General features: G+C 44.2%; 1 protein-coding gene across 2 annotated transcripts; it reads right to left on the bottom strand.

The window, feature by feature from the left end:
- Positions 1 to 1,499: 1,499 nt before the first annotated feature.
- LOC111964079 (gelsolin) lies at positions 1,500 to 24,250 on the bottom strand. 2 transcript variants are annotated; one of them, XM_023987770.2, is made up of 17 exons: positions 24,116 to 24,250; positions 16,776 to 16,973; positions 16,162 to 16,316; positions 15,523 to 15,684; positions 15,009 to 15,158; positions 14,735 to 14,824; positions 14,450 to 14,582; positions 13,775 to 14,079; positions 13,295 to 13,428; positions 13,122 to 13,212; positions 12,897 to 12,923; positions 11,093 to 11,263; positions 10,798 to 10,972; positions 10,570 to 10,697; positions 10,416 to 10,493; positions 2,471 to 2,531; positions 1,500 to 2,273 (listed from the first exon to the last, which is right to left on the bottom strand). In XM_023987770.2, the coding sequence occupies exons 2-17, from the start codon at positions 16,966 to 16,968 to the stop codon at positions 2,104 to 2,106; spliced, it is 2,223 nt and encodes a 740-aa protein (XP_023843538.1). In that variant the 5' UTR covers positions 16,969 to 16,973; positions 24,116 to 24,250; the 3' UTR covers positions 1,500 to 2,103. The 2 variants fall into 2 exon arrangements, with proteins under 2 accessions (XP_023843538.1, XP_023843539.1); XM_023987771.2 differs by lacking the exon at positions 12,897 to 12,923.

Consider the following 24,250-nt stretch of genomic DNA (forward strand, 5'->3'; position numbering starts at 1 on the left):
ACAGTTTACCACAAATATTAGCTGCCAAGCCGTAGATTACTTCCCCGATGATCATACGGGTGAAGTAATGGCCCAGGGTCTCAAAGACTCTGTGGCATCGTGGAAGATGAACGAAGAACAACAGGTGTACATGACAACTGACAGCAGGAGCAACATGATAAAAGCATTGCGCTTGAACAACTGGACCGGCTTGCAGTGTTTTGGACACAGGCTCGCCATCGGTAAGTGTGACATTGGATAATTAAAGCACATTCAAAAACGTGTTCAGGCCAGCTGTAGGCTAATTAATGTGTTAGTAGTTGTCATTCTGCCAATCCAATAACAAATAACCATAGGCTGTTTTAATTATAACAAATGAACTAAATTAATTATATAAATTAAATATTCAAACAGCTAGTGGTCAACCATTCCTAAACAATAGAATAGACGTGTGGGTGTCTTCATTTGTTCTGCACAAATAGGCCTTGAGCCCTTGTATATATTTTTTTATTTTAATGAAGAAAATTCAGTTAAGAATTATGTCTTGGCCTTTTTAAAAATTTGTTTAGAGAAAAACAAGATATATATTGTGAATTGTCCAAATCTCTGAAAAAAATGTAGATATTACTTTTAGGCCATATCGCACAGCCCTATATCAAGTTAATATTTTCATATCCACATCATTAACCTGTACTACAAAACATGAACTTGTATGTTAGTGTTACCTTCAAAGCTGTAGCGTGTTCTTTCCACTATGATTCAACCTTTAAATAAAAAGTATATACACACTTGAAATGGTATACGATGTAGACAACTCTCAACACATCTAGTGTCATTGACATAGGGTTTTTTATTGAAACAATTGGGGAAAAGAATTGACAGGTGTGATGTGGTGGCTAATGAGAGTTATAGCAGCAAAGCTTTGGGTTCCCGATGAAGAACCACATTGTAAGGCTGTAGACAGAGACAGGCCAACATGCACTGACCAGTGAGGAGAGGAGTGAGACACCTAGAATAGAAGCACTAAGGCCTGGGAAAACCATTGACAGCTGTGGGTAGGCCGTCATTGTAAATAATAATTTGTTTTTAACTGACTTGCCTAGTTAAAGGTTAAATAAATAAAACAATTAAAGAAATGAAGGGTGCTCCTGTTGTGACACACCAAATAAAAACAAAACTGGCCTGGTTCAGTCCCTCTCCCCTGCATTCCTTTCCATTATGGCAGAGAACCACTGCATTGACGAGTAACTTCATACTGAACATGAAGTATTATAGATTAAGGCTATAATGGTTTTATTACTTGGGTGGGGTTATGTCTGGCAGTGTGTTTTTCTGCATTACTCCCTGCCTCTGGTTCAGAGGATTGTATACTGAACAAAAATATAAACGCAACATGCAACAATTTCAAAGATTTTACTGAGTTACAGTTCACATAAGGAAAGTCAATTTAAATAAATTCATTAGGCCCTAACCTATGGATTTCTGGGCAGGGGTGCAGCCATGGGCCCAGCCAATCAGAATTAGTTTTTCCCCATAAAAGGGCTTTATTACAGACAGAAATACTCCTCAGCTTTTTGTGRGAATGGAACATTTCTGGTATCTTTTATTTCATTCTCATGAAACATTGGACCAACACTTTACATGTTGCGTTTATATTTTTGTTCAATGTAATATGCTAGGTTCTTCATGTTGAAATTGTGAGATTCTGAATAGCGAGAAACAGTCTACTGTTGACATCGTAGAAATAAGTTTATAGCATATCTCACACATAAAATATATTTAAATATTCATGCAGATTCCCTTATCTAAGCCTGCGGTTCTATTTAAGCCCTTATTATTGGTCACTTACATGCTTATTTGCATATGTATAAAAGCTAATAAAAGTATTACCAGGAGAGATTAATATAGTGCACCAGTGCTCTGTGTCAGCTCAACAGGTGTATGAAAGCCTGTTCTACTCTCTCGATATATCTTTTTTTATTTTTACAAAAAGCATCCTTCTCCCTCTGGCACTCAGAAGTAAGGAGGTTGGCAGGGCATAAAGGGTTCAACCATTGAAAGTCTCATGACTGGAGCTGCTCAGTGTGTGTGTTAGAGTCAGGCAGCAGGGTTAAAGGTGAGGGTTCAGAGCTCCAGCTCAGCCATGGCACGCTCCAGGGGGTCGCTGGTCCAGTACTCATGGTCCCAGCCCAGGAACCAGCCGGTGAACGTGGGCGGCTCGAACCCTTGCTTGATCTTCACGATGGGCGTCCTGTGGTCACGGTTGGCAGGGTCTGACTCAATGTAACGCACAGCTAGGGAGGAGGGGATTAAATTAGGGTTCTATAGAGGGCAGTTTTCCCAGTGGTAAACTTCTCAACCAAATTATTTTGGTCATGACATGAGTAATGCACTCAAAAGGCAGCATGCCATGTACATTCTCTATGGAAAACAGTCTAGATGATAATGAATGAATAATTAAATTAAGCAACAGTTTTTCATATTCACTTACCGGAGGCCATAGCCTCAGTCTTCTCCTCTTCATGGGCTTCATTCCCGATCCAGACAAACACCTAGAAGAGGATATTCAACCTACATTAGACTACATACAGCAATTCAAATCAATTTCATTGGTCGTGTACATATATTTTGCAGATGTTGTCACGGATGTAGTGAAATGCTTATGCTCCTAGTTCCAACAGTAATACCTAACAATACTGTGGTGTACCGCGGACAAGCCACCAGGGGGAGACTCATCGAGGCCTGGTGACAGAGAGTCTACATCACGCAGCGGTGGCTCCCTATGCTGGATGTGCCAGATCCCGACGGGTCCTCCGGCCAAGACTAATTGGGGCTGATTGAAGCTGGTGAGTAACCAAGGGGCTGATTGCTCACCAACCATACGGGGCCCATAAAGCTACCAGGAGGGCAGCAAACGGGAGGGTTGGAGGTAGTGAGAGGTTGCTACCAGATTGACGTGCTCACGGTCTTCCAGAACCGAGGGGCTCGGTGTTCTACACCAGAGTAGACAGCATTCCCCAGAGCCCAGAAGGTGGTAACCCGGAACAGGTCTCCTGGAGGAGACTGGCTTCTTTTCTTTTCCTTTATTGTTTTAAATACATCAGTTACATCAGTTTCATTTATGTCCGTGCCTGATCTGTGTAAAAGTCTTGATCAAACCCCTTGGTCTGCCACAAGTGTTTGAGAATGCGGGCAAGTTGACAGACCAGGGTTGACGTTTACGCAGTATCAGCATGGACGAGTTGATAGCTCAGTTAGTTCGGGCCCAACAAGCGCAACAGTACAGACAAGAACGAACGCTGGAAGAACAGTGTCTACAGAAGACAGCTTGAGGAAGTCAGGAAGCTGCGAGGAGAAATGCAGACCGAATTGCATCCCAATCAGTCAGTTTTTAATCAAGCTAATGGAAGATGACGACATCGAGACCTACCTCTGCACGTTTGAATGGACAGCACTTCGGGAGGGATGGCCCAAGGCAAAGTGGGTGAGTCTGCTGGCACCATTCCTGTCCGGAGACGCCCAAAAGGCATATTATGACCTCAAAGACCGAAAAGGCAGCTCAGCCGCTACGGGTACAACCTCCCCGTTATCAGCAAAGTGTTCATGGATCACTTCTTACGGGCGTTATCTCATGACATGAAGAGGGCACCTATGCGCGCCACTGACCTTGGAGGACCTCTTGGGAAACYTGGAGACGCAACAGAATACTGAGGCCTTGCTGAACAAGACGCAGGCTGAGTCCGGGAGCCGTCGGAGGGGACGGATGGATGACCCCACCACCGTACTCCCCAATCTGACAGTCAGCCAGGCTAAAGTACTGTAGACCCGCGGAGAGACAGCCGGGYGAGAGTCGACCCGCCGCCGCCGACTCCAGGTGGATGAAGACCAAAGGAGGTGTTTTGAGTGTGGCTCCCGGAGACACCTCGCATGGAATTGCCCGGGTCAAGAAGAGTCGATGCTATCAGTGGGCCCTCGAGACGAGCCTGGCCACACAGTAAACTACAGTTGAAGTCGGAAGTTTACATACACCTTAGCCAAATACATTTAAACTCAGTTTTTCACAATTCCTGACATTTAATCCTAGTAAAAATAATCTTTCTTAGGTCACTTAGGATCACCAGTCAGGTTAGTAGGCTTCCTTGATCGCACACGCTTTTTCAGTTCTCCCCACAAATTTTCAATGAGATTGAGGTCAGGGCTTTGTGATGGCCACTCCAATACCTTGACTTTGTTGTCCTCAAACCCTCAGTCCAGCCTCTCTCAGCCTATTGCGGACAGTCTGAGCACTGATGGATCGATTGTGCGTTCCTGGTGTAACTCGGGCAGTTTTTGTTGCCATCCTGTACCTGTCCCGCAGGTGTGATGTTCGGATGTACCGATCCTATGCAGGTGTTGTTACGTGGTCTGACACTGCAAGGACGATCAGCTGTCCATCCTGTCTCCCTGTAGCGCTGTCTTAGGCGTCTCACAGTATGGACATCGCAAATTATTGCCCTGACAACATCTGCAGTCCTCATGCCTCCTTGCAGCATGCCTAAGGCCCGTTCACGGGGACCCTGGGCATATAAGGCTGTAACGTAACAAAATGTGGAAAAAGAGAAGGTCTGAATACTTTCCGAATGCACTTGATCCAAGATGGCGTAGCAGTGCAGACGTGTTTGTCATTGTCCCGTGTAAAAATGTGTTAGTCTTTTTTGTATATATTTCAATCTCTTTTTCCATTTTTAAATTAAATATACCTTCCGGCAACCCGCCTCACCCAATGTGATAGGAATATGCTATTTTTAGACCTTATAGCTAGAACCTCATCAGAAGCTAGCCATCAGATGCTAACCAGCTAATTAGCTACTAGCTATTTAGTCATTGTTAGCCACTGCTAGCGGCCTTTACCTTTAGCTCAGACACCAGCCACTTTTAGCCTGGATAATACCCACCAGTCTGCACAGAGCGATATCAACCCTGAGCATACCAGACTGCTTTTTTCCACTACATCACTGGATTCCTGCCATAAGCTCTTGACCTTTGCATCGGATCATCGCAGCTAGCTAGCTGCTACCGAGTGGCAATAGTGGCTAACGCCCTTGTACCGAAGCAAGCACCAGTTAGCCTCGAGCCCGGCCAGCAAACGAAATTACTCCAGCTACAATATCTCTTTTGCCAATTGGCCTGGACCTTTTCTCGACACGAAGCCCCGCCGATCCATCACGACTGGTCTGCCGACGTAATTCCGTCCGTTGTGCCCTCAACCGGCATTTGCCGGACGTCGGTGAAGACGCTTCTGCTAGCCCCGGCCTGCTATCTTTTTGAATGCCGTGTCTCCTGCTTGCTAGCGTAGTAACGACTACCTAATGGCTTCCCTGTTTCATCTATTGCTGTTCACTGGACCCTATGATCACCTGGCTACATAGCTGATGCCTGCTGGACTGTTCATTAAATCACAGTACTCCATTTTGTTTATCTGTCGGCCCCAGCCTCGAACTCAGGTCCTGTGTGTAGTTAACTGACCCTCTCTACCCATTCATCGCCATTTTACCTGTTGTTGTCTTAGCTGATTAGCTGCTGTTGTCTTACCCGTTGTTGTCTTAGCTAGCTGTCCCAATCAACACCTGTGATTGCTTTATGGCTCGCTGTATGTCTCTCTCTAATGTCAATATGCCTTGTATACTGTTGTTTAGTGTAGTTATCATTGTTTTATTTTACTGCGGAGCTCCTAGCCCCACTCAACATGCCTCAGATACCTCTTTTGTCCCACATCCCACACATGCGGTGACCTCACCTAGCATAACTAGTGCCTCCAGAGATGCAACCTCTCTCATCGTCACCTAGGTTTACCTCCACTGTACCCGCACCCTACCCCTGTCTGTACATTATGCCCTGAATCTATTCTACCATGCCCAGAAATCTGCTCCTTTTATTCTCTGTCCCCAATGCACTAGACGACCAGTTTTGATAGCCTTTAGCCATACCCTCATCCTACTCTTCCTCGGGTGATGTAGAGGTTAACCCAGGCCCTGTGTGTCCCCATGCGCACTCATTTGTTGACTTATGTAACCGTAAAAGCCTTGGTTTCACGCATGTTAACTTCTTTCAGCTAGGGGGCAGAAATTTTATGTTTGGAAAAATAACGTTCCCAAGGTAAACAGACTATTTCTCAGGTCCAGATGCTAGAATATGCATATAATTGACAGATTAGGATAGGAAACACTCTAACACTTTCCAAAACTGTCAAAATATTGTCTGTGAGTATAACAGAACTGATTTTGCAGGCGAAAACCTGAGGAAATCCAACCCGGAAGTGCCTTTTATTTGGAAAAATCCCTGTTCCGTTGCCTGCCCCTCCATTTTAAAGGGGTATCAAKCAGATTCCTTTCCCAATGGCTTCCTCAGGCTGTGACCAGGCTTTAGACATAGTTTCAAGCTTTTATTTTGAAAAATGAGCGAGATTTTTCAAAACGCATCAGGTGTCTTTTGATTAGTTCCTGCACGCGAGAGATGTAGCTCGACATTTTCTTTCTCTGTAGTATTGAATAGGTTACCGTCCGGTTGAAATATTATCGATTATGTATGTTAAAAACAACCCGAGGATTGATTATAAAAAAAAGTTTGACATGTTTCTACGAACATTACGGATACTTTTTGGAATTTGTCTGCCTTTCAGGACCGGAACGAGCCTGTGGTTTTCTGAACATAATGCGCAAACCAAATGGCGGTTTTTGGTTATAAAACTAATCTTTATCGAACAAAAATAACATTTATTGTGTAACTGGGAGTCTCGTGAGTGCAAACATCCGAAGATTATCAAAGGTAAGCGATTAATTTTATTGCTTTTCTGACTTTCGTGACCAAGCTAATTTGAGGCTAGCTGTTCTTACTGTTTTGTCTAGTGATTGATAAACTCACAAACGCTTGGATTGCTTTCGCTGTAAAGCATATTTTCAAAATCTGACACGATAGGTGGATTAACAACAAGCTAAGCTGTGTTTTGGTATATTTCACTTGTGATTTCACGATTAGAAATATTTTTTGTATTTTTTTTTAATTTGCCGCTCTAATTCAGCGGTTGTTTACGAAAATGATCCCGCAAGAAGTTAACATCAGAAGCCTCCTCCCTAAGTTTGAGTAAAACACTGCTTTAGCACACTCCGCCAACCCTGATGTCCTTGCCGTGTCTGAATCCTGGCTTAGGAAGGCCACCAAAAATTCTGAGATTTCCATCCCATTCCATCTATCTTCTGTTAAGATAGAACTGCCAAAGGGGGAGGAGTTAGCCTGCAGAGTTCTGTCATACTTTCCAGGTCTATGCCCAAACAGTTCGAGCTTCTAATTTTTAAAATTAATCTTTCCAGAAATAAGTCTCTCACTGTTGTCGCCTGTTATAGACCACCCCTCAGCTCCCAGCTGTGCCCTGGACACCATATGTGAATTGATTGCCCCCCATCTATCTTCAGAGTTCGTTCTGCTAGGTGACCTAAACTGGGATATGCTTAACACCCCGGCCATCCTACAATCTAAGCTAGATGCCCTCAATCTCACACATTATCAAGGAAACCACCAGGTACAACCCTAAATCCGTAAACATAGGCACCCTCAGATATTATTCGGACCAACCTGCCCTCCAAATACACCTCTGCTGTTTTCAAATCAGGATCTCAGAGATCACTGCCTCATTCCCTGCATCCGTTATGGGTCCGCGGTCAAACGACCACCCCTCCTCACTGTCAAACGCTCCCTAAAACACTTCCGCGAACAGGCCTTTCTAATCGACCTGGCCCGGGTATCCTGGAAGGATATTGACCTCATCCCGTCAGTAGAGGATGCATGGTTGTTCTTTAAAAGTAATTTCCTCACCATCTTAAATAAGCATGCCCCTTTCAAAAAATGTAGAACTAAGAACAGATATAGCCCTTGGTTCACTCCAGACCTGACTGCCCTCGACCAGCACAAAAACATCCTGTGGCGTACTGCACTAGCATCGAATAGTCCCCGCGATATGCAACTTTTCAGGGAAGTCAGGAACCAATACACACAGTCAGTTAGGAGAGCAAAGGCTAGCTTTTTCAAACATAAATATTTATCCTGCAGCTCTAACTCAAAAAAGTTCTGGGACACTAAAGTCCATGGAGAATGAGAGCACCTCCTCCCAGCTCCCCACTGCACTGAGGCTAAGAAACACTGTCACCACCAATAAATCCACGATAATCGAGAATTTCAATAAGCATTTCTCTACGGCTGGCCATGCTTTCCTCCTGGCTACCCCAACCCCGGCCAACAGCTCCGCACCCCTCGCAGCTACTTGCCCAAGCCTCCCCAGCTTCTCCTTCACCCAAATCCCYATAGCAGATGTTCTGAAAGAGCTGCAAAACCTGGACCTGTACAAATCAGCTGGGCTAGACAATCTGGACCCTCTTTCTAAAATTATCTGCCGCCATTGTTGCAATCCCTATTACTAGTCTGTTCAACCTCTCGTATATCGTCCGAGATTCCTAAAGATTGGAAAGCTGCCGTGGTCATTCCCCTTTTCAAAGGGGGTGACACTCTAGACCCAAACTGTTACAGACCTATATCCATCCTGCCCTGCCTTTCCAAAGTCTTCGAAAGCCAAYGTAACAAACAGATCACTGACCATTTCGAATCCCACCGTACCTTCTCCGCTGTGCAATCTGGTTTCCGAGCTGGTCACAGGTGCACCTCAGCCACGCTCAAGGTACTAAACGATATCATAACTGCCATCGATAAAAGATAGTACTGTGCAGCCGTCTTCATCGACCTGGCCAAGGCTTTCGACTCTGTCAATCCCCGTATTCTTATCGGCAGACTCAATAGCCTTGGTTTCTCAAATGACTGCCTCGCCTGGTTTACCAACTACTACTTAGATAGAGTTCAGTGTGTCAAATCGGAGGGCATGTTGTCCGGACCTCTGGCAGTCTCTATGGGGTACCACAGGGTTCAATTCTCGGGCGGACTCTTCTCTGTATATATCAATGATGTCGCTCTTGCTGCGGGTGATTCCTTGATCCACCTCTACGCAGACAACACCATTCTGTATACATCTGGCCCTTCTTTGGACACTGTTAACAAACCTCCAAACAAGCTTCAATGCCATACAACACTCCTTCCGTGACCTCCAACTGCTCTTAAACGCTAGTAAAACGAAATGCATGCTCTTCAACTGATCGCTGCCCGCCCGAATAGCATCACTACTCTGGACGGTTCTGACTTAGAATATGTGGACAACTACAAATACCTAGGTGTCTGGCTAGACTGTATTCTCCTTCCAGACTCATATTAAGCATCTCCAATCCAAAATTAAATCACAATTGGCTTCCTATTTCGCAACAAAGCCTCCTTCACTCATGCTGCCAAACATACCCTCGTAAAACTGACTATCCTACCGATCCTCAACTTCGGCGATGTCATTTACAATATAGCCTCCAACACTCTACTCAGCAAACTGGATTCAGTCCATCACAGTGCCATCCGTTTTGTCACCAAAGCCCCATATACCACCCACCACTCCGACCTGTATGCTCCCGTCGGCTGGCCCTCGCTACATATTTGTCACCAGACCCACTGGCTCCAGGTCATCTAAGTATTTGCTAGGTAAAGCTCCACCTTATCTCAGCTCACTGGTCACCATAACACCCACCCGTAGCACGCGCTCCAGGTATATCGCACTGGTCATCCCCAAAGCCAACACCTCCTTTGGCTGCCTTTCAGTCCAGTTCTCTGCTGCCAATGACTGGAACAAATTGCAATAATTGCTGAAGTTGGAGACTTATATCTCCCTCACTAACTTTAAGTATCAGCTATCTGAGCAGCTTACCTATCGCTGCAGCTGTACACAGCCCATCTGTAAATAGCCCATCCAACTACCTACCTCATCCCCATATTGTTTTTATTTACTTTTTTTGCACACTAGTATTTCTACTTGCACATCATCTGCTCATCTATCACTCCAGTGTTAATTTGCTCAATTGTAATTACTTCGCTACTATGGCCTATTTATTGTCTTACCTCCTTACTCCATTTGCACACACTGTATATAGATTTTTCTATTGTTATTGACTGTACGTTTGTTTATCCCATGTGTAACTCTGTGTTTTTGTTTTTTGTCGCACTGCTTTGCTTTATCTTGGCCAGGTCGCAGTTGTAAATGAGAACTTGTTCTCAACTGGCCTACCTGGTTAAATAAAGGTGAAATAAAATTAAAACACATGCATGTATATGATATGTATAGAAATGATGGACACTATATGAATAGAAAAGGTGTGTACAGCAGTAGTTATATAGGATGAACCTTGACTAGAATACAGAATATACATATGAAGTGGGTAAAACAGTATGAGAACATTATCAAAGTGACATTAAAATTAATCTGTTATCCACTGTGTTACTGTATCTCCACACTTAATCATATCCACATGTGTTGTATCTACCTGATCCCATGTGTCCATGAGCATGACATCATCGGTAGCCAGATCCTCTTGGGTCATCTCCCCAGGTACCTCCTCAATCTGGGTGGAGGAAACCAGGAGCATTAGAAAGACCAGGTTAACCACGCACGGCTGAAAGTAATAATATGGGACTCACAAMGAAGTTTCCGGTCTTGTTGGAGCAGGCAAAGAGCCTGGGTGGATGGGCGTCCATCTTGTCCTTGCTTCTGAGTCTGGAGGATGTGCGGTACGCTGCCTTCCCTCCCAGAGCCTCCCAGTAGTCATCTGCACAGAGACACACAGCAGGCAGTTGGTTAGGACATGCTACAGACAGCCACAGAGCAAAGAAAAGCCTAAGTTCATTGCCACAATGTACAGTACATACCAGTCTCTCCACCCTCAGACAGTTCTGAGGAGGTCACCCCCAGAATGTCACAGAGCTGCTGGGTGCCATTTTTCTCAGTGTCACTGGCCCCCTGGCCCACCCACATGAACGAGGCTGCTGGGGTCACCAGGAGGAAGGTGTCGTTGGAGTTCAGGTTGGAGGACACAGCATCAACCTAGAGGTGGATGGATGAAACATGGTGTGTGGAAAATGACCACGAGTGTCATGTATTTAAATATAGTGCAGTTGAGTAGCTAATTTCATAAAAACAGGGCACTATCCCCATGTTACTCACCTCCACAGCTCTTGTGCACCCTGCAGAGTTGGAGCGCACCTGGAACAGTCGTGTTTCTGCAGGAGCGGACTGACCCCCGTCTCTGGACGTACCTCCCTTGTATACCACCATGGGCTGCCCCCTGAACAGGCTCATGAGGTGAGCTGGCTCCTTGCCCTGGACTACTCTCACCTGGACCACAGAGCAAACTAGTTAACAAACATCTATACTGTTGTGATGTACAGTAGTTGGACACATTGTTAATCATGGTGATTCATGCTGTATAATTTCACAAAAATAATTATCTGTGCAATAACAAATTCTGAGACCAAATGCAGAGAAAATCAGGAAGCAGTGGATCTTTGGAAGAATATAATTGTATTGAATTACATCAACCTGGAAATCTATGGACATATTTGTGACGCAGCCTTGCATGTGTCTACAATAATATCCCACAGGGTGGCAGCAGTGAGCTCTGAACAACAACAGGGTAGGAAAACTCTGACAGAGTTAAGTGTTCCATGGCGCTCCCTACCCTAATCTCCCAGCATGCTGTGCGCCTGTCTGTATGTCTAGCTGTCTGACAGCAGGGCGTCCTGTTTGCTGGATGCAGCCAGCTTGCCTCGTCATCCCCCAGCACAATGGTGGCCTTCTCTCCCCCTCCCAGGCTGATGGACTGTGTGGCTATCTCACTTTTCAGTCACTCAAGAGTGTGTTTATTCTCCTCTCAACACCATTCCTGAAAGTTTGGGACCTGCGTGGGCCTGCACAAAGCCTAGTTTCAGATTTTTTCTCCCAAAATTGGAGACTGCTGGACGAAGGGTTAGAGAGATATTAGGTGCATATTGAGTGAAATAAGGAGCCTCTGTACTGAGAACTTGAGGCAAGGTTCCATGTTTATTGTGCCGACTTATTTCCATGCATTAAGTTAGTCTAAATGCTGTTTATTTTGCATGACTATGAATTATACTGTTACAAATGTATGGGAGATGACCTGTGTCATCAGCGTTTCGACTTCATGGACAGTTGCTTGGAACATAAACAGGTTTGTGATGGAAGTTTCCACCCTGGTGGGCTTCTACACAAACTTAGGATCACTGTTAGTCATGCATTAAAACACATCAATAACATAACTACGCAGTGCACGGCAAACATTTTCACAGTGTATATAGACAGGAGGGTGAGACACTGACAGGCATAGACAGACACACACAGACAGACACACAGCAAGAGATGGTCACAGACATTCCCAGAGCATCAAACCTTATACAGAGCCAAGGCATGATCTAGTTAAATCATAAAGAACTGCAGCATACAAGACAACCTAGAATCGCTGGTGGCCTCTAGATAACCCATGCAATGGTCCTTGCTTGAGTAGAACTAAGTTCTTAAGGACAAGCAAGAGAGCTCTCTCCCCCCACTGCAGGCCAGAAAATAGGCTGGTCTGGGAACAGTATTATGTGTCAGAGTGATCGTGAGTGGCGCAGCGGTCTAAGGCACTGCATCGCAGTGCTAGAGGCATCATTTCAGGCCTGTGTTCGATCGTGATCGCACAATTGGCCCAGTGTCGTCAGGATTGGGGGAGGATTTGGCTGGGGTAGGCCATCATTGTAAATAAGAATTTGTTCCTAACTGACTTGCCTAGTTAAATAGATAATGCAACAGAATTAGTGAGGTCAAAGGGAACTCCCTCATAAACATGGCTTTGGAATGTCCTGTTTGATTTCTCTGTAAACACATTGAGCCATATCAGTTAAATACACAGATTCTAAGTCCCCCATGCCTGGGCTATGTACTGAGTCATGCAGCCCTGACAGGGGAGTACCTGGGTGGTAATAGGAGCCCCAGCAACCTGGAAAAAACAGAGTCAGGAAATGACAGGAAGCAATGAGCGGAGGAGGGAGAGGAGGAAAAGGGAGAATGAGCGGACACACTGGTAAGGAAGGAGGTTACTGGGCTGAATACAGATGAGGCCAAGAGGAAAGTATAGAAAAAAAGGAATATGCAATGGGAAAAGAAAGCCACTTCCATACACAAACCCACTCATTACCTGCACAGGCCCACCACCCAGCTCATCGTCCAACTGGGCACCCAAGATGGCTGAAGCACCAATTTCGTCCTGGGAAGAATCACTTCCCTGCCTGAGAAAGACTCCAGTTAGTATGCAAAATATCTCTTATGATAGTTTCTACTGTTTATTTTCTACTTTAATGTCTATCTTACCACATGTAGATAATGTGCCCTTGGCGTCCTCCATGGTGATAGTTGTAGAGGATGATGTAACTGTCTCCCCCATAGAATTGTCCGTGTGTGGAGGGGTCCACTTCCACCTTGTCTGATCCCTCAATACGCCAGATCTGTACATAAACATACACATGATGTAACCCCTAGTTGTGGCAGGCTACTGAAACAAAGCTGTATATGTAAATACAGCGTGTATCATGCATAATCATGTCCCACTCATTTGATTGCGATATGTTTTACTATTTAATATCCTTTCTGTTTTGACTGCATTGGGCTGAAACCCACACATGACTGTCTCACAGTAGCTCACAGAATGCTATTACTGTATAATAGACCTACTATGTAAAGTTGATAGTTACTCATAGCAATACTCATGATAGTTACTCTAAGAAAGATTAATGGAAGGCTTGCTGTCTACACATGCTCCAGCCCCTCCAGCCCTTCCTCTTGTCCGCTCACCTGCTTCTCTCCGTTGCCGCCGTCCACCATGCCGTGCTGGGCAGCCATGGCAGGGGAGTCGTGGAGCGTGGCGGCATCGAAGGACACCTTCGCTATCTTGGCGATGCTGTTGGAGACGTAGGCCACGCCCAGGCCCTCTGTCTGGTCCTTGTCACGCCAGTTCTTGAAGAACTGCTTGAAGAGCGGCGTCTCTCCCATCTCCGGCAGGATCTGCACCTGGGTGTGTTTTGGGTAGCCCATCTTCTTGATGAACTCATCTGCTGCTTTCATGGCTGCCTTACGCTCCTCAAGGTTGGCTTCTTTGCCTGGGTGAGAGTGCGCGGGAGAGGGAAGAGAAATACAAAAAAATAGGTTTAATTAATTAAACCACTTAGATGTTGATTTTCAGTCTTTAGAGTTTCTATGTATAACTATCAGCATGGTTGATAACAGAGGACCATTATCTTTTTAAAGAAGAACCCCCTTCCAGTTCCATCATTATCTCTGTGGGAGTTCATCATGTGACACTGTTCAATGTCTCATTCTTTAAATGTGGTCTGTAATGCTACACTTTAAGTGTTACCAAATGGACATGAAAGCAACCATACCATGCCAAAACAAGTCTAGCTATTGTGCTTTAATTGACTTGCTGAATCAGCTGATGATAATATTTGATATTGGGTGACCCCAACAGACCTTTCCAGACGAAGATCTTGCCATCAGAGCCATGATCCAGGATGAAGCAGTCACTGGACTCCAGTGCACTCTGGGAGAATGGGTTCTCTGCTGCCACCATGGACATGGCCATGTCTCCACTGCCATTGGACACCTGGGGGAGAGGAGGAGAGACAGAAGAAGAGTTGTAGAGGAGAGATCAGATGTGTTTTTCTTATGTTAGGCACAGGTGTATGTGAAAAGTCCTCATAATGCAACTAGACCAGTTGGATGTTTGTTTCAGTGGTTTGTTCACTGTTCTCCAACCTTGTACAGTTTGGCCATTTTCCTGTTTGAGGCATCTGCTTTGATGTCATCAGAGGATCCTTCAGGCAGGTCTGATTTATCTCCCAGAACCTGAAGATGCACAGAGAAAATCCCTTTTAGATATACTTCAGAAAAGAAAACAATAATTTTACCACAGCTGGAGTTCATTCAAACATCCATTAAACACCATAATAGACGTCAACAAATCACAGACATAMAGAGAGATAAAGAGAGTAGGAAGACCCTCCTGTTCTTTAGTTGTTTATGATCTCACCTCTATCATCTTGTCTCTCTCCGCCCCCTCGTCACACACGTACACGCGGGCTCGCCCACTGCGCTCGTTGTCACGGATACCCTTGGCAACCTGGGTGGCCTTCAGCTTCTCAAAGCGGTTGCTCTGGGAGCCACACCACTGGTAGATCTCCTGTGGGATGAGGGATACACAACACAAAGACAGGAATAAGCTAAGGAGCGTTTATTCATTTTATTTGATCATTCTTGTTTTGTTTTATACTCTTTGCTGTACAGTGTTCTTGTTTTTTTTGAAAGACGCATAAAATCCGATGTATTATTATTATGTGGTCAGCATCGACCAGGAATTAGTTTGCAAGAATTCTAAGGGTACTTGTACTATTAAATGTTTATATTTTATTGTAAGCAAGATGTAAAACTTACATTGTGCATGCTTCTCCGTTTTATTATTGAAATGTGACGCCAATGTTTGATGACGCCATGTCCTATATGAAACTTAAAAGTACACTGTCTCCCTCAGGCTGATGGTAACTCACGCTTCCTAGGTCCAGGATGAAGCAGTCTCCCTGGTTGAAGCTGTCCCAGCTGACAGGCACCTCCGTTGCCCTGACAACACGGCGACCTTTGACCTGCAGCAGCCGCTGCATAACCACCTCGTTGGTGACCACATGTTTGAACCCAGATGCCACACCTCCTTTCTAAAACAGTGACAAATTATATGGTACAGTTATTATGCAGGTAGCTTAGTGGTTAGAGCGTTGGGCCAGAAACCGAAAGGTAGCTGGATCGAATCCCTGACAAGGTAAAAATCTTTCGTTCTGCACCTGAACAAGGCAGTTAACCCACTGTTCCCCTGTAGGTCGTCATTGTAAATAAGAATGTGTTCTTAACTGACTTGCCTGGTTAAATAAATAAACATATTTAATGGAGTCATTCACATTTCTAGGACACATTTCCTCCATACAATTCCAATTCTAGGAATTGTATGGAGGAATACTTTATACTTTATTCCCATTAAAAGGTTGAGTAGGTCAGTTACTCCAAAACCATTCAGGTATAGACTACTGCATAGTGCATAGCAATAACCCCGCCTGAGGTATGAAAGCAATATCATGTGTCATGGACAGGATTGTAGCAATAATGCCAAAAGAAAATGATCTCAAATAATATCTCACCAAGTACTTCAGTCCAYCCTTGAAGTAACCCAGGAATACTTTGGACTCATGTCCCTGGACCTCACGGTACTGGATGGGTTTACCCCCCAGATAGTCATCCATCTGGACTGTGAAGATGGCTGCTGCTCCACTCTCATCCTGGGTGCAGAAATCGCCTGGAGCAGAGAAACCACGGACGTTATACACTGAATTACAAAGTTTTGTTCTCTGGTCTGTCAATGGAGGCCCAACCCCCAATGGCTGGTTAGTCTGCTAGATTTCACAGATTACTATTTCCCTAAAGCAAAACCCAATTGATACATACCGGTACAATGAATGAACCTAGTTTGGGCATCACTCACTCAGTACTTTCCCATAACATTCTGCTAAGGTTCGATCTAACAGACTACCTAAAAGTAGGCATGATCAATACAATAAAATGGGCCTGACTCAGCACTCTGCCTGTGTACATCAATCATAGAGATAGAATTACACTCAATATGGCCGCCGGACCACCCATCGCAGTACATTGACATCAAGAAAAATTCCCGTTCTAGTAATTATATTTCTATGACCTCAATCATATCCACCAGGCTTTGTAATGCAACCCATCCTGCTCCTGGTTCTGTCCTCACCCAGCCAGAAGTGCAGGTCATACTGCAGGTTCCCAGAGCGCTGCTTGATGGTGTTGAGGACGAGGTAGGCGTCTCCCGTGTAGAAGCTTCCATACAGGTTCTCTGGCACTGCCACCAGGTCAAACTTCTCAATCCTCCACACCTGCAGGCCCGCCTGTTGGCCAGCCTTCTCAAACTCAGGATGGTACACCATGCTGCCTGCATGGAGAAATCACACACACACTGGGTTAGAAGGTATGGATGATGTATAGAAGATCGTTGTTAACCAATTATAGTTAGGATAAGACAGTTACTGCTAAGAAATGGGTTATTCCGTGAGGACTCTTTCAAAATCGATCTCGTGAAAAACAATAAACGTCAATCTTTAGTGTTTGTGGGTATAGTTTGCAGAGGGGAGCCACTCCCTTTACTCAGAGATGTTGCKATGGATATAATGTTTCAAGTAGTGAGTTATTAATGTCCAGTTGGTGTAATGACTCATTGGCACCCTGTGCTCTGGGTGTTTCCTTCTCTCTCTGAACAGGAAGTGCTGTGACTCAGTTTGGAACAGACAGCCCCAGCACTGGTGCRACCACAGGACGACATAGGAGGTTGGTGGCACCTTAATTGGGGAGGACGGGCTTGTGGTAATGGCTGGAGCYGAATWAGTGSYWTGGTATCAAATACATCAAACACATGTAAACCATGTGTTTGATGCCATTCCAMTTGCGTAGTTCCAGACATTATTATGAGCCATCCTCCCCTCAGCAGCCTCCACTGCAGGATGAGTGTGTGTAGAGAAGAGAGGGGAGACTCCCCGGGAGAGACCAAAGATGAACTACAGCACAGTGCACACACACAGCCCAATGAGACAGGTCCACAAATATCACACTTCATTCATATCAAAAAACAAAAAGCCAAGAGGAGCTCTATTAAAAGATTCAAGTGGGTGCCTACGCTCAGTGAGATTACCACCTACTGTACTTGAGGTAATTTTGGCATGTGGACATTTTTTTGATTTTGAAGACATTAGCAGCATATCCTGTTAATGTCTAACTGGCAGACAACTCCTTCCTCCTATCCTCTTTGCAGGTCACTATAATGACCATAGAAAAGKATTTCCAAAATGTCTGCCAGTTGTCTAGCTGCCAGGCAATCATGCCTCAGTTGGTTCCTGTACAGTAGCCCTGCCACACATTGTTTCCACAGCACCCAGACCCGTAAGTTGTTGCCCACAGAGGAAAGTGTCAGACATCTATATTTTTTCAGCTTTTGTAAGTAGTGACTAATCAAGATAAGTGGTGACTTCATCCATTTTCTAAAACACAACAGTTCAAATAATAATACATAAAATGACAATTACTGTAGGCCCACATCCATACAGCATAACACACCCTGAATCAATTAGATCCACACTTAACGTTCCAGACAGCTTACACAGGCTGTTCTGTGCACCTAAATAAGGCTGTGTTCTAGAGAGTAAAAACACTGCGTTTTCTGCACCGCGGCCAATCTGCGTGCCTGTCGACTCTAGACTCCAAGTCATTTATTTAGAAAAAGACTGCGGTTTGAGCAGGCTCCTTCTCAGTTTGTATGACTAACCGTCAGCATCAGAGCAGGCCTTGCCATTCTTCTTGACAGCCCACTGGCCACAACCATGGAAAGAATCCGCTCGTGACCTTGTTTGGGAGAGAGAAGTCGTTGGTTCAAAATTCATGCAACCCTGACCCAAAGAATCTGGGGTTCCTTTTTCATCGGTCTCCTCTTTTAAACCTTTGACTTATTTCACAAACAGCCACACATTATTTCTACCCTCTTTTCTGACATGAAGACATGGTAGTAAGTCTCTTAACCATCATGATCATCTAAAAATGTAATATTGATGTTGTTTTCYTTCACACGTGTATCTGTCCTTTTACACTTTTTGCCACTGTGGAGAGCAAACAGGGAACACACCCTGGATCATAAACAACATATACATTCCTGTTTCAGTTTAATATATAACCATTTCATAAACACCAGATCATAAAGTCAGATTTACAGCAAGCGCACAGGGATCTATATTGACAGATCAGCCCAACTCAGCTGTTACCTGAAACTCTGTCCAACACCACAAGCATTATCATGTCTCAGATAGAGAGAACAACAGCTGTTACCTGAAACTCTGTCCAACACCACAAGCATTAATCATGGTCTCAGATAGAGAGAAACCAGCTGTTAGCTGAAACTCTGTCCAACACCACAAGCATTATCATGTCTCAGTAGAGAACACACAGCTGTTAGCTGAAATCTTGTCCAACACCACAAGCATTATCATGTCTCAGGTAGAGAACAACAGCTGTTAGCTGAACTCTGTCCAACACCACAAGCATTATCATGTCTCAGATAGAGAGAACAACAGCTGTTAGCTGAAACTCTGTCCACACACAAGCATTATCATGTCTCAGTAGAGAGAACAACAGCTGTTAGCTGAAACTCTGTCCAACACCAACAGCATTATCATGTCTCAGTAGAGAGAACAACAGCTGTTAGCTGAAACTCTGTCCAACACCACAAGCATTATCATGTCTCAGATAGAGGAACAACAGCTGTTAGCTGAAACTCTGTCCAACACCACAAGCATTATCATGTCTCAGATAGAGAGAACAACAGCTGTTAGCTGAAACTCTGTCCAACACCACAAGCATTATCATTGTCTCAGATAGAGAGAACAACAGCTGTTAGCTGAAACTCTGTCCAACACCACAAGCATTATCATGTCTCAGATAGAGAGAACAACAGCTGCAGCTCACTGTGTTTCCATGCCTCCATCTATTTGCATTGCGGGAAATTCCTCATGGCAAAATGTGTAGAAAAGCAGGAAATTAGCTCAGSGATTCTTGAAAGTTGGGACAATCCTTGTTCAGCAGGGAAACTTTGTTTTTATAGTAGATTAAAAAAATTGCATTATTTGAGCTTAACATTTACATTAAGGGGAATCTTATGAGGAAAATATTTTTMGGGGGAATTTTCTAAATACTTTCAATATTATTAATTTTACGTGTAGACACTATGCCTGGAAATGCCTTTGTCCGGAGCAAAGGATGCCAATTTCAAACTCCAAAAAACMGTTTAAAATTCTAAAAACTGGAAATAATGGATATTAACTTAAAAATGATTTGATGTAGTTTCTTGCAATAGCCCTCTGTGGCTTTAAACAATATTTCTCTAAAAACTGGGATTCCTAAAAGACTTGTCTAAAATCCTAAATGAATAAGGAATGAGCAAGGTCATCTATACCATAAGGACCCCTTATTCATATCCTCATTACATGTAGTGCAACAAGACCACTCATGGTCTATAAAGTTCTCTACCTTTGATAGATTTAAACAAACAATATTGGAATCACCATGGTCACAACCATAAAATGTCAATTCCATCTGCCTGATAGATTACAATAGAATATACATTTTGGTTCAAATAGGTTACATTTTGCTGACTCCGTCAGATTTCTTTCTAACGTCAACAGAGTTGACTCTGTTAGAGAGCTGAAAGATCTCATAGAATGGTTGTTTTTATTGGAGATTTTTAAAATAATAATTTTCCATACTGTTTATATTGAACTTTTATTTTTAGAAGCAAAAATACACTATATATACACAAAGGTATGTGGACACCCCTGCAAATGAGTGGATTTGGCTATTTCAGCCACACCCGTTGCTGACAGGTGTATAAAATCGAGCACACAAGGGTCTCCCGAGTGGCGCAGTGGTCTAAGGCACTGCATCGCAGTGCTAGAGGCATGACTACAAACCCAGGTTCGATCCCGGGCTATATCACAACCCACCGTGATCCGGAGTCCCATAGGGTGGCGCACAATTGGCCCAGCGTCATCCGGTTTAGGGGAGGGTTTGACTTGGCTCATCGCCCTCTAGCGACTCCTTGTGGAGGGCTGGGCGCCTGCAGGCTGACCTCGGTTCGTCAGTTGAACGGTGTTTACTCTGACACATTGGTGCGGCTGGTTTTCGGGTTAAGTGGGCGGGTGTTAAGAACCYGGGTTTGGCGGGTCATGTTTCGGAGGACGCATGACTCYACCTTCGCAGCGATGACCTTCGCAGCGATAAGATCGAGGGTTAAATGCAAAAATAATAATAATTGAGCACACAGCCATGCAATCTCCACAGACAAACATTGGCAGTAGAATGGCCTTACTGAAGAGCTCAGTGTAGCACCATCATAGGATGCCACCAACAAGTCAGTTAATCAAATTTCTGCCCTGCTAGAGCTGCCCCGGTTAACTGTATGTGCTGTTATTGTGATGTGGAAACGTCATCAAAGTGGTGGACAAGCTCACAGAACGGGACCGCCAAGTGCGGGACCGCGAAGCACGTAGCGCATAAAAATCATCTGTCCTCGCTTGCAACACTCAGTACAGATTTCCAAACTGCCTCTGGAAGCAACATCAGCACAAGAACTGTTCGTCAGGAGCTTRGTGAAACGGGTTTCCACGGCCGAGCAGCCGTACACAAGCCTAAGATCACCGTGGGCAATACCAAGCGTTGGCTGGAGTGGTGTAAAGCTCGCCCCCATTGGATTCTGGAGCTGTGGAAACGTGTTCTCTGGAGTGATGAATCATGCTTCACCATCTGGCAGTCTGATGGACGAATCTGGGTTTGGCGGATGCCAGGAGAACCATATCTGCCCCAATGCATAGTGCCAACTGTAAAGTTTGGTGGAGGAGGAATAATGGTCTGGGGCTGTTTTGAGTATGTTATCAACTCTGTCAGTGGCTTCTCAACTCCGTCACTGATGGCTAACCCCCTTAAGATTGTCAATATTCTGAAAAAAATATTTGAATTACTGTTGTGCAACATATGATTAAAGAATTGAAGTAACTATGCCACTGCTAGCTAGGCTATACTAGCAGAGGTATAGACTATGTGCATGTTATGTTATCAACTCTGTCAGTGGCTTCTCAACTCCGTCACTGATGGCTAACCCCCTTAAGATTGTCAATATTCTGAAAAAATATTTGAATTACTGTTGTGCAACATATGATTAAAGAATTGAAGTAACTATGCCACTGCTAGCTAGGCTATACTAGCAGAGGTATAGACTATGTGCATGTTATGTTATCAACTCTGTCAGTGGCTTCTCAACTCCGTCACTGATGGCTAACCCCCTTAAGATTGTCAATATTCTGAAAAAATATTTGAATTACTGTTGTGCAACATATGATTAAAGAATTGAAGTAACTATGCCACTGCTAGCTAGGCTATACTAGCAGAGGTTACTATGTGCATGTTATGTTTCAACACAAACTACACTCAGTCACTTCTCTAATGATAATCTGCTCTGTGTACTGGCCAGAGACCCAGAGGGGGTAGTTTAGTAGACTCCACACTCCACAGGAGGGAGTATAAATAGAACAGGTCATGTGACTGCTGGTCCCAGCCTCATTGGCACATGGGAAAAAGAGACTGAGTTACTCCATGCAAAATCTCAGGACCTCAGCAAGTCATAACCCCTCCCTCTTCTCCACAACCACGTAAAAGTGAGTCAGTCATTCCAGGATTCTCACCCCCAGAGGCTTGCTGCTGGCATGCACGGTGCACCCCTCCCCCGTGAACCAGCCCTTTRCTCAGTATCAGATGAACTGAAGAAAAGCTTGGGATGTCTTCTGGGTTGGCTGCTGCAAAGCCTTCAAACTGGGAAGTGGGGATGCTGTATTTGATCCACTGCATTGAACTGATAGCTGTTTCTATAAACCAATCGTGTGACTGATTACATTAAACAAATGAGGAGAGGATGTTTTAGAATTTTTCTGCTTGGATGTTCCCTAATTTTTGCTCATCGATCAGATCTTAGAGTTCAAGTGTTACGTCTTAAAATCAAATCAATGCATAATGCATTGATAATCTAAAATTCTGTTTGCAAGAGAAATTTCTCAGCACTTAGTGGAGGATTCAGGGGTGACTCATTTTCTCCACTCAGGCTCCTCCCTCAGGCCTCTCCCTCAGATATCCACTCATCCACACACACACATTCATGCTACACATACTACATACTGGTCTCTCTCTCTCGGATTAAAGAATCGACACACACACATAGATCAACACACACACTAATGATTGGTTATTGTTCCAGCTAACAGTGGATAAAGTTTGATAAAGTGAGTCACATGGGGATTAGCTGTGCTGAAATCTGTGGTGTCAGACAGCTGGCCTTGGTCTGGGCCCTCTCACAGCTGTGTGTGTAAGATTTAGACACAACAATTCCCCTGCCGACTGAGTGCCAGAGTACTCTGTCTCACACACGCAAAACCAGTTGTTAGAGTTGTGAGTGCTACTATGGTGTCTACGAAGTCCATTTAAAGATAAGAGAATGCCCAGCTGTTGATGGGATATGCCCAGTAGGCCTAAACAAATGGGCAATGTGTGACACACCCTTTCTCAGCCTTTCCAARAATATACATTAACAAGAGGAATATTTTGATATTCCAAAATGAAAAGTGACCAGAAATAATGTAAGAAGAAAATCTTTCTAGAGTTTGTACATATAAAATGTCTATACAAATGTAAATAATGTTGAAAAAAAATATTTACTGTTTCTTAAAATATAGTTTACTTTACACTACAGGGGCAGCATGAAAGTATAACATACTTAATATAATAATGGTGTTATCAAATATATTGTGCGTGGAAATATAATCCGACCTCAGTTTGACGTGCTTTTCTTTTTGTTCTCTTTTATTGGCAAATGTCATTGCTTTTCCTATGATTTAATCCACGTTCTCGTCTCTGTCCATATATGGCATCCTCAGATATCATGATGTGGCATAGCTCAATTTAAATCATTGTGTCTATGTTAACATTTGGTAATTCATAACGATGGCTGTTTTACTCCAATTACGCACATTTACGAACAACAAAGCAACATTGACGAAATAGGGGACCCATAAACAGAAGGGGGAGGGAAATACTCGACCCCCCCCCCACTTAAAGTTGCTGCAAATAGTGTCCAACCAACGAAACATCCCAGGTAGTATAGAACTGACTGCAAATGTCGTTTTCAGAATATATCTCGTAGCCTATAATGATAATCGAAAGAATATAACGGTCCGGTTCTGGTTAAATCAAAGCTTTAAATGGCTTCTACATTTCTGCATTGCTTTGATGCGTCATTGTAACAAAGGCACCGGAGGGCGGTCCACAATGTCTACGTAGCCTATAATGATAATAGAAAGAATATAGCGGTCCGGTTCTGGTTAAATCAGAGCTTTAAATGGCTTATACATTGCTGCAATGACTTGATGTGTCATTGTAACAAAGGCACCGGAGTGGCGCTCCACAATGTCTAACATACAAAATGGCATTTCTTACCTTATGCTGTCTGATTTAGACGTTTTCTAGGCCGCGGCGGGTATTTTGGTGATGCGGGACAGGAGAGGGTTTAATTCGACAGGATTGTGTTGCTTGGAAGGGTGCGTCTGGTCTGGCCCGGGCAACTCCCGTCTA

The sequence above is a fragment of the Salvelinus sp. IW2-2015 genome, linkage group LG5 (assembly GCF_002910315.2).
Source record: "Salvelinus sp. IW2-2015 linkage group LG5, ASM291031v2, whole genome shotgun sequence".
Classification (NCBI taxonomy): domain Eukaryota; kingdom Metazoa; phylum Chordata; class Actinopteri; order Salmoniformes; family Salmonidae; genus Salvelinus; species Salvelinus sp. IW2-2015.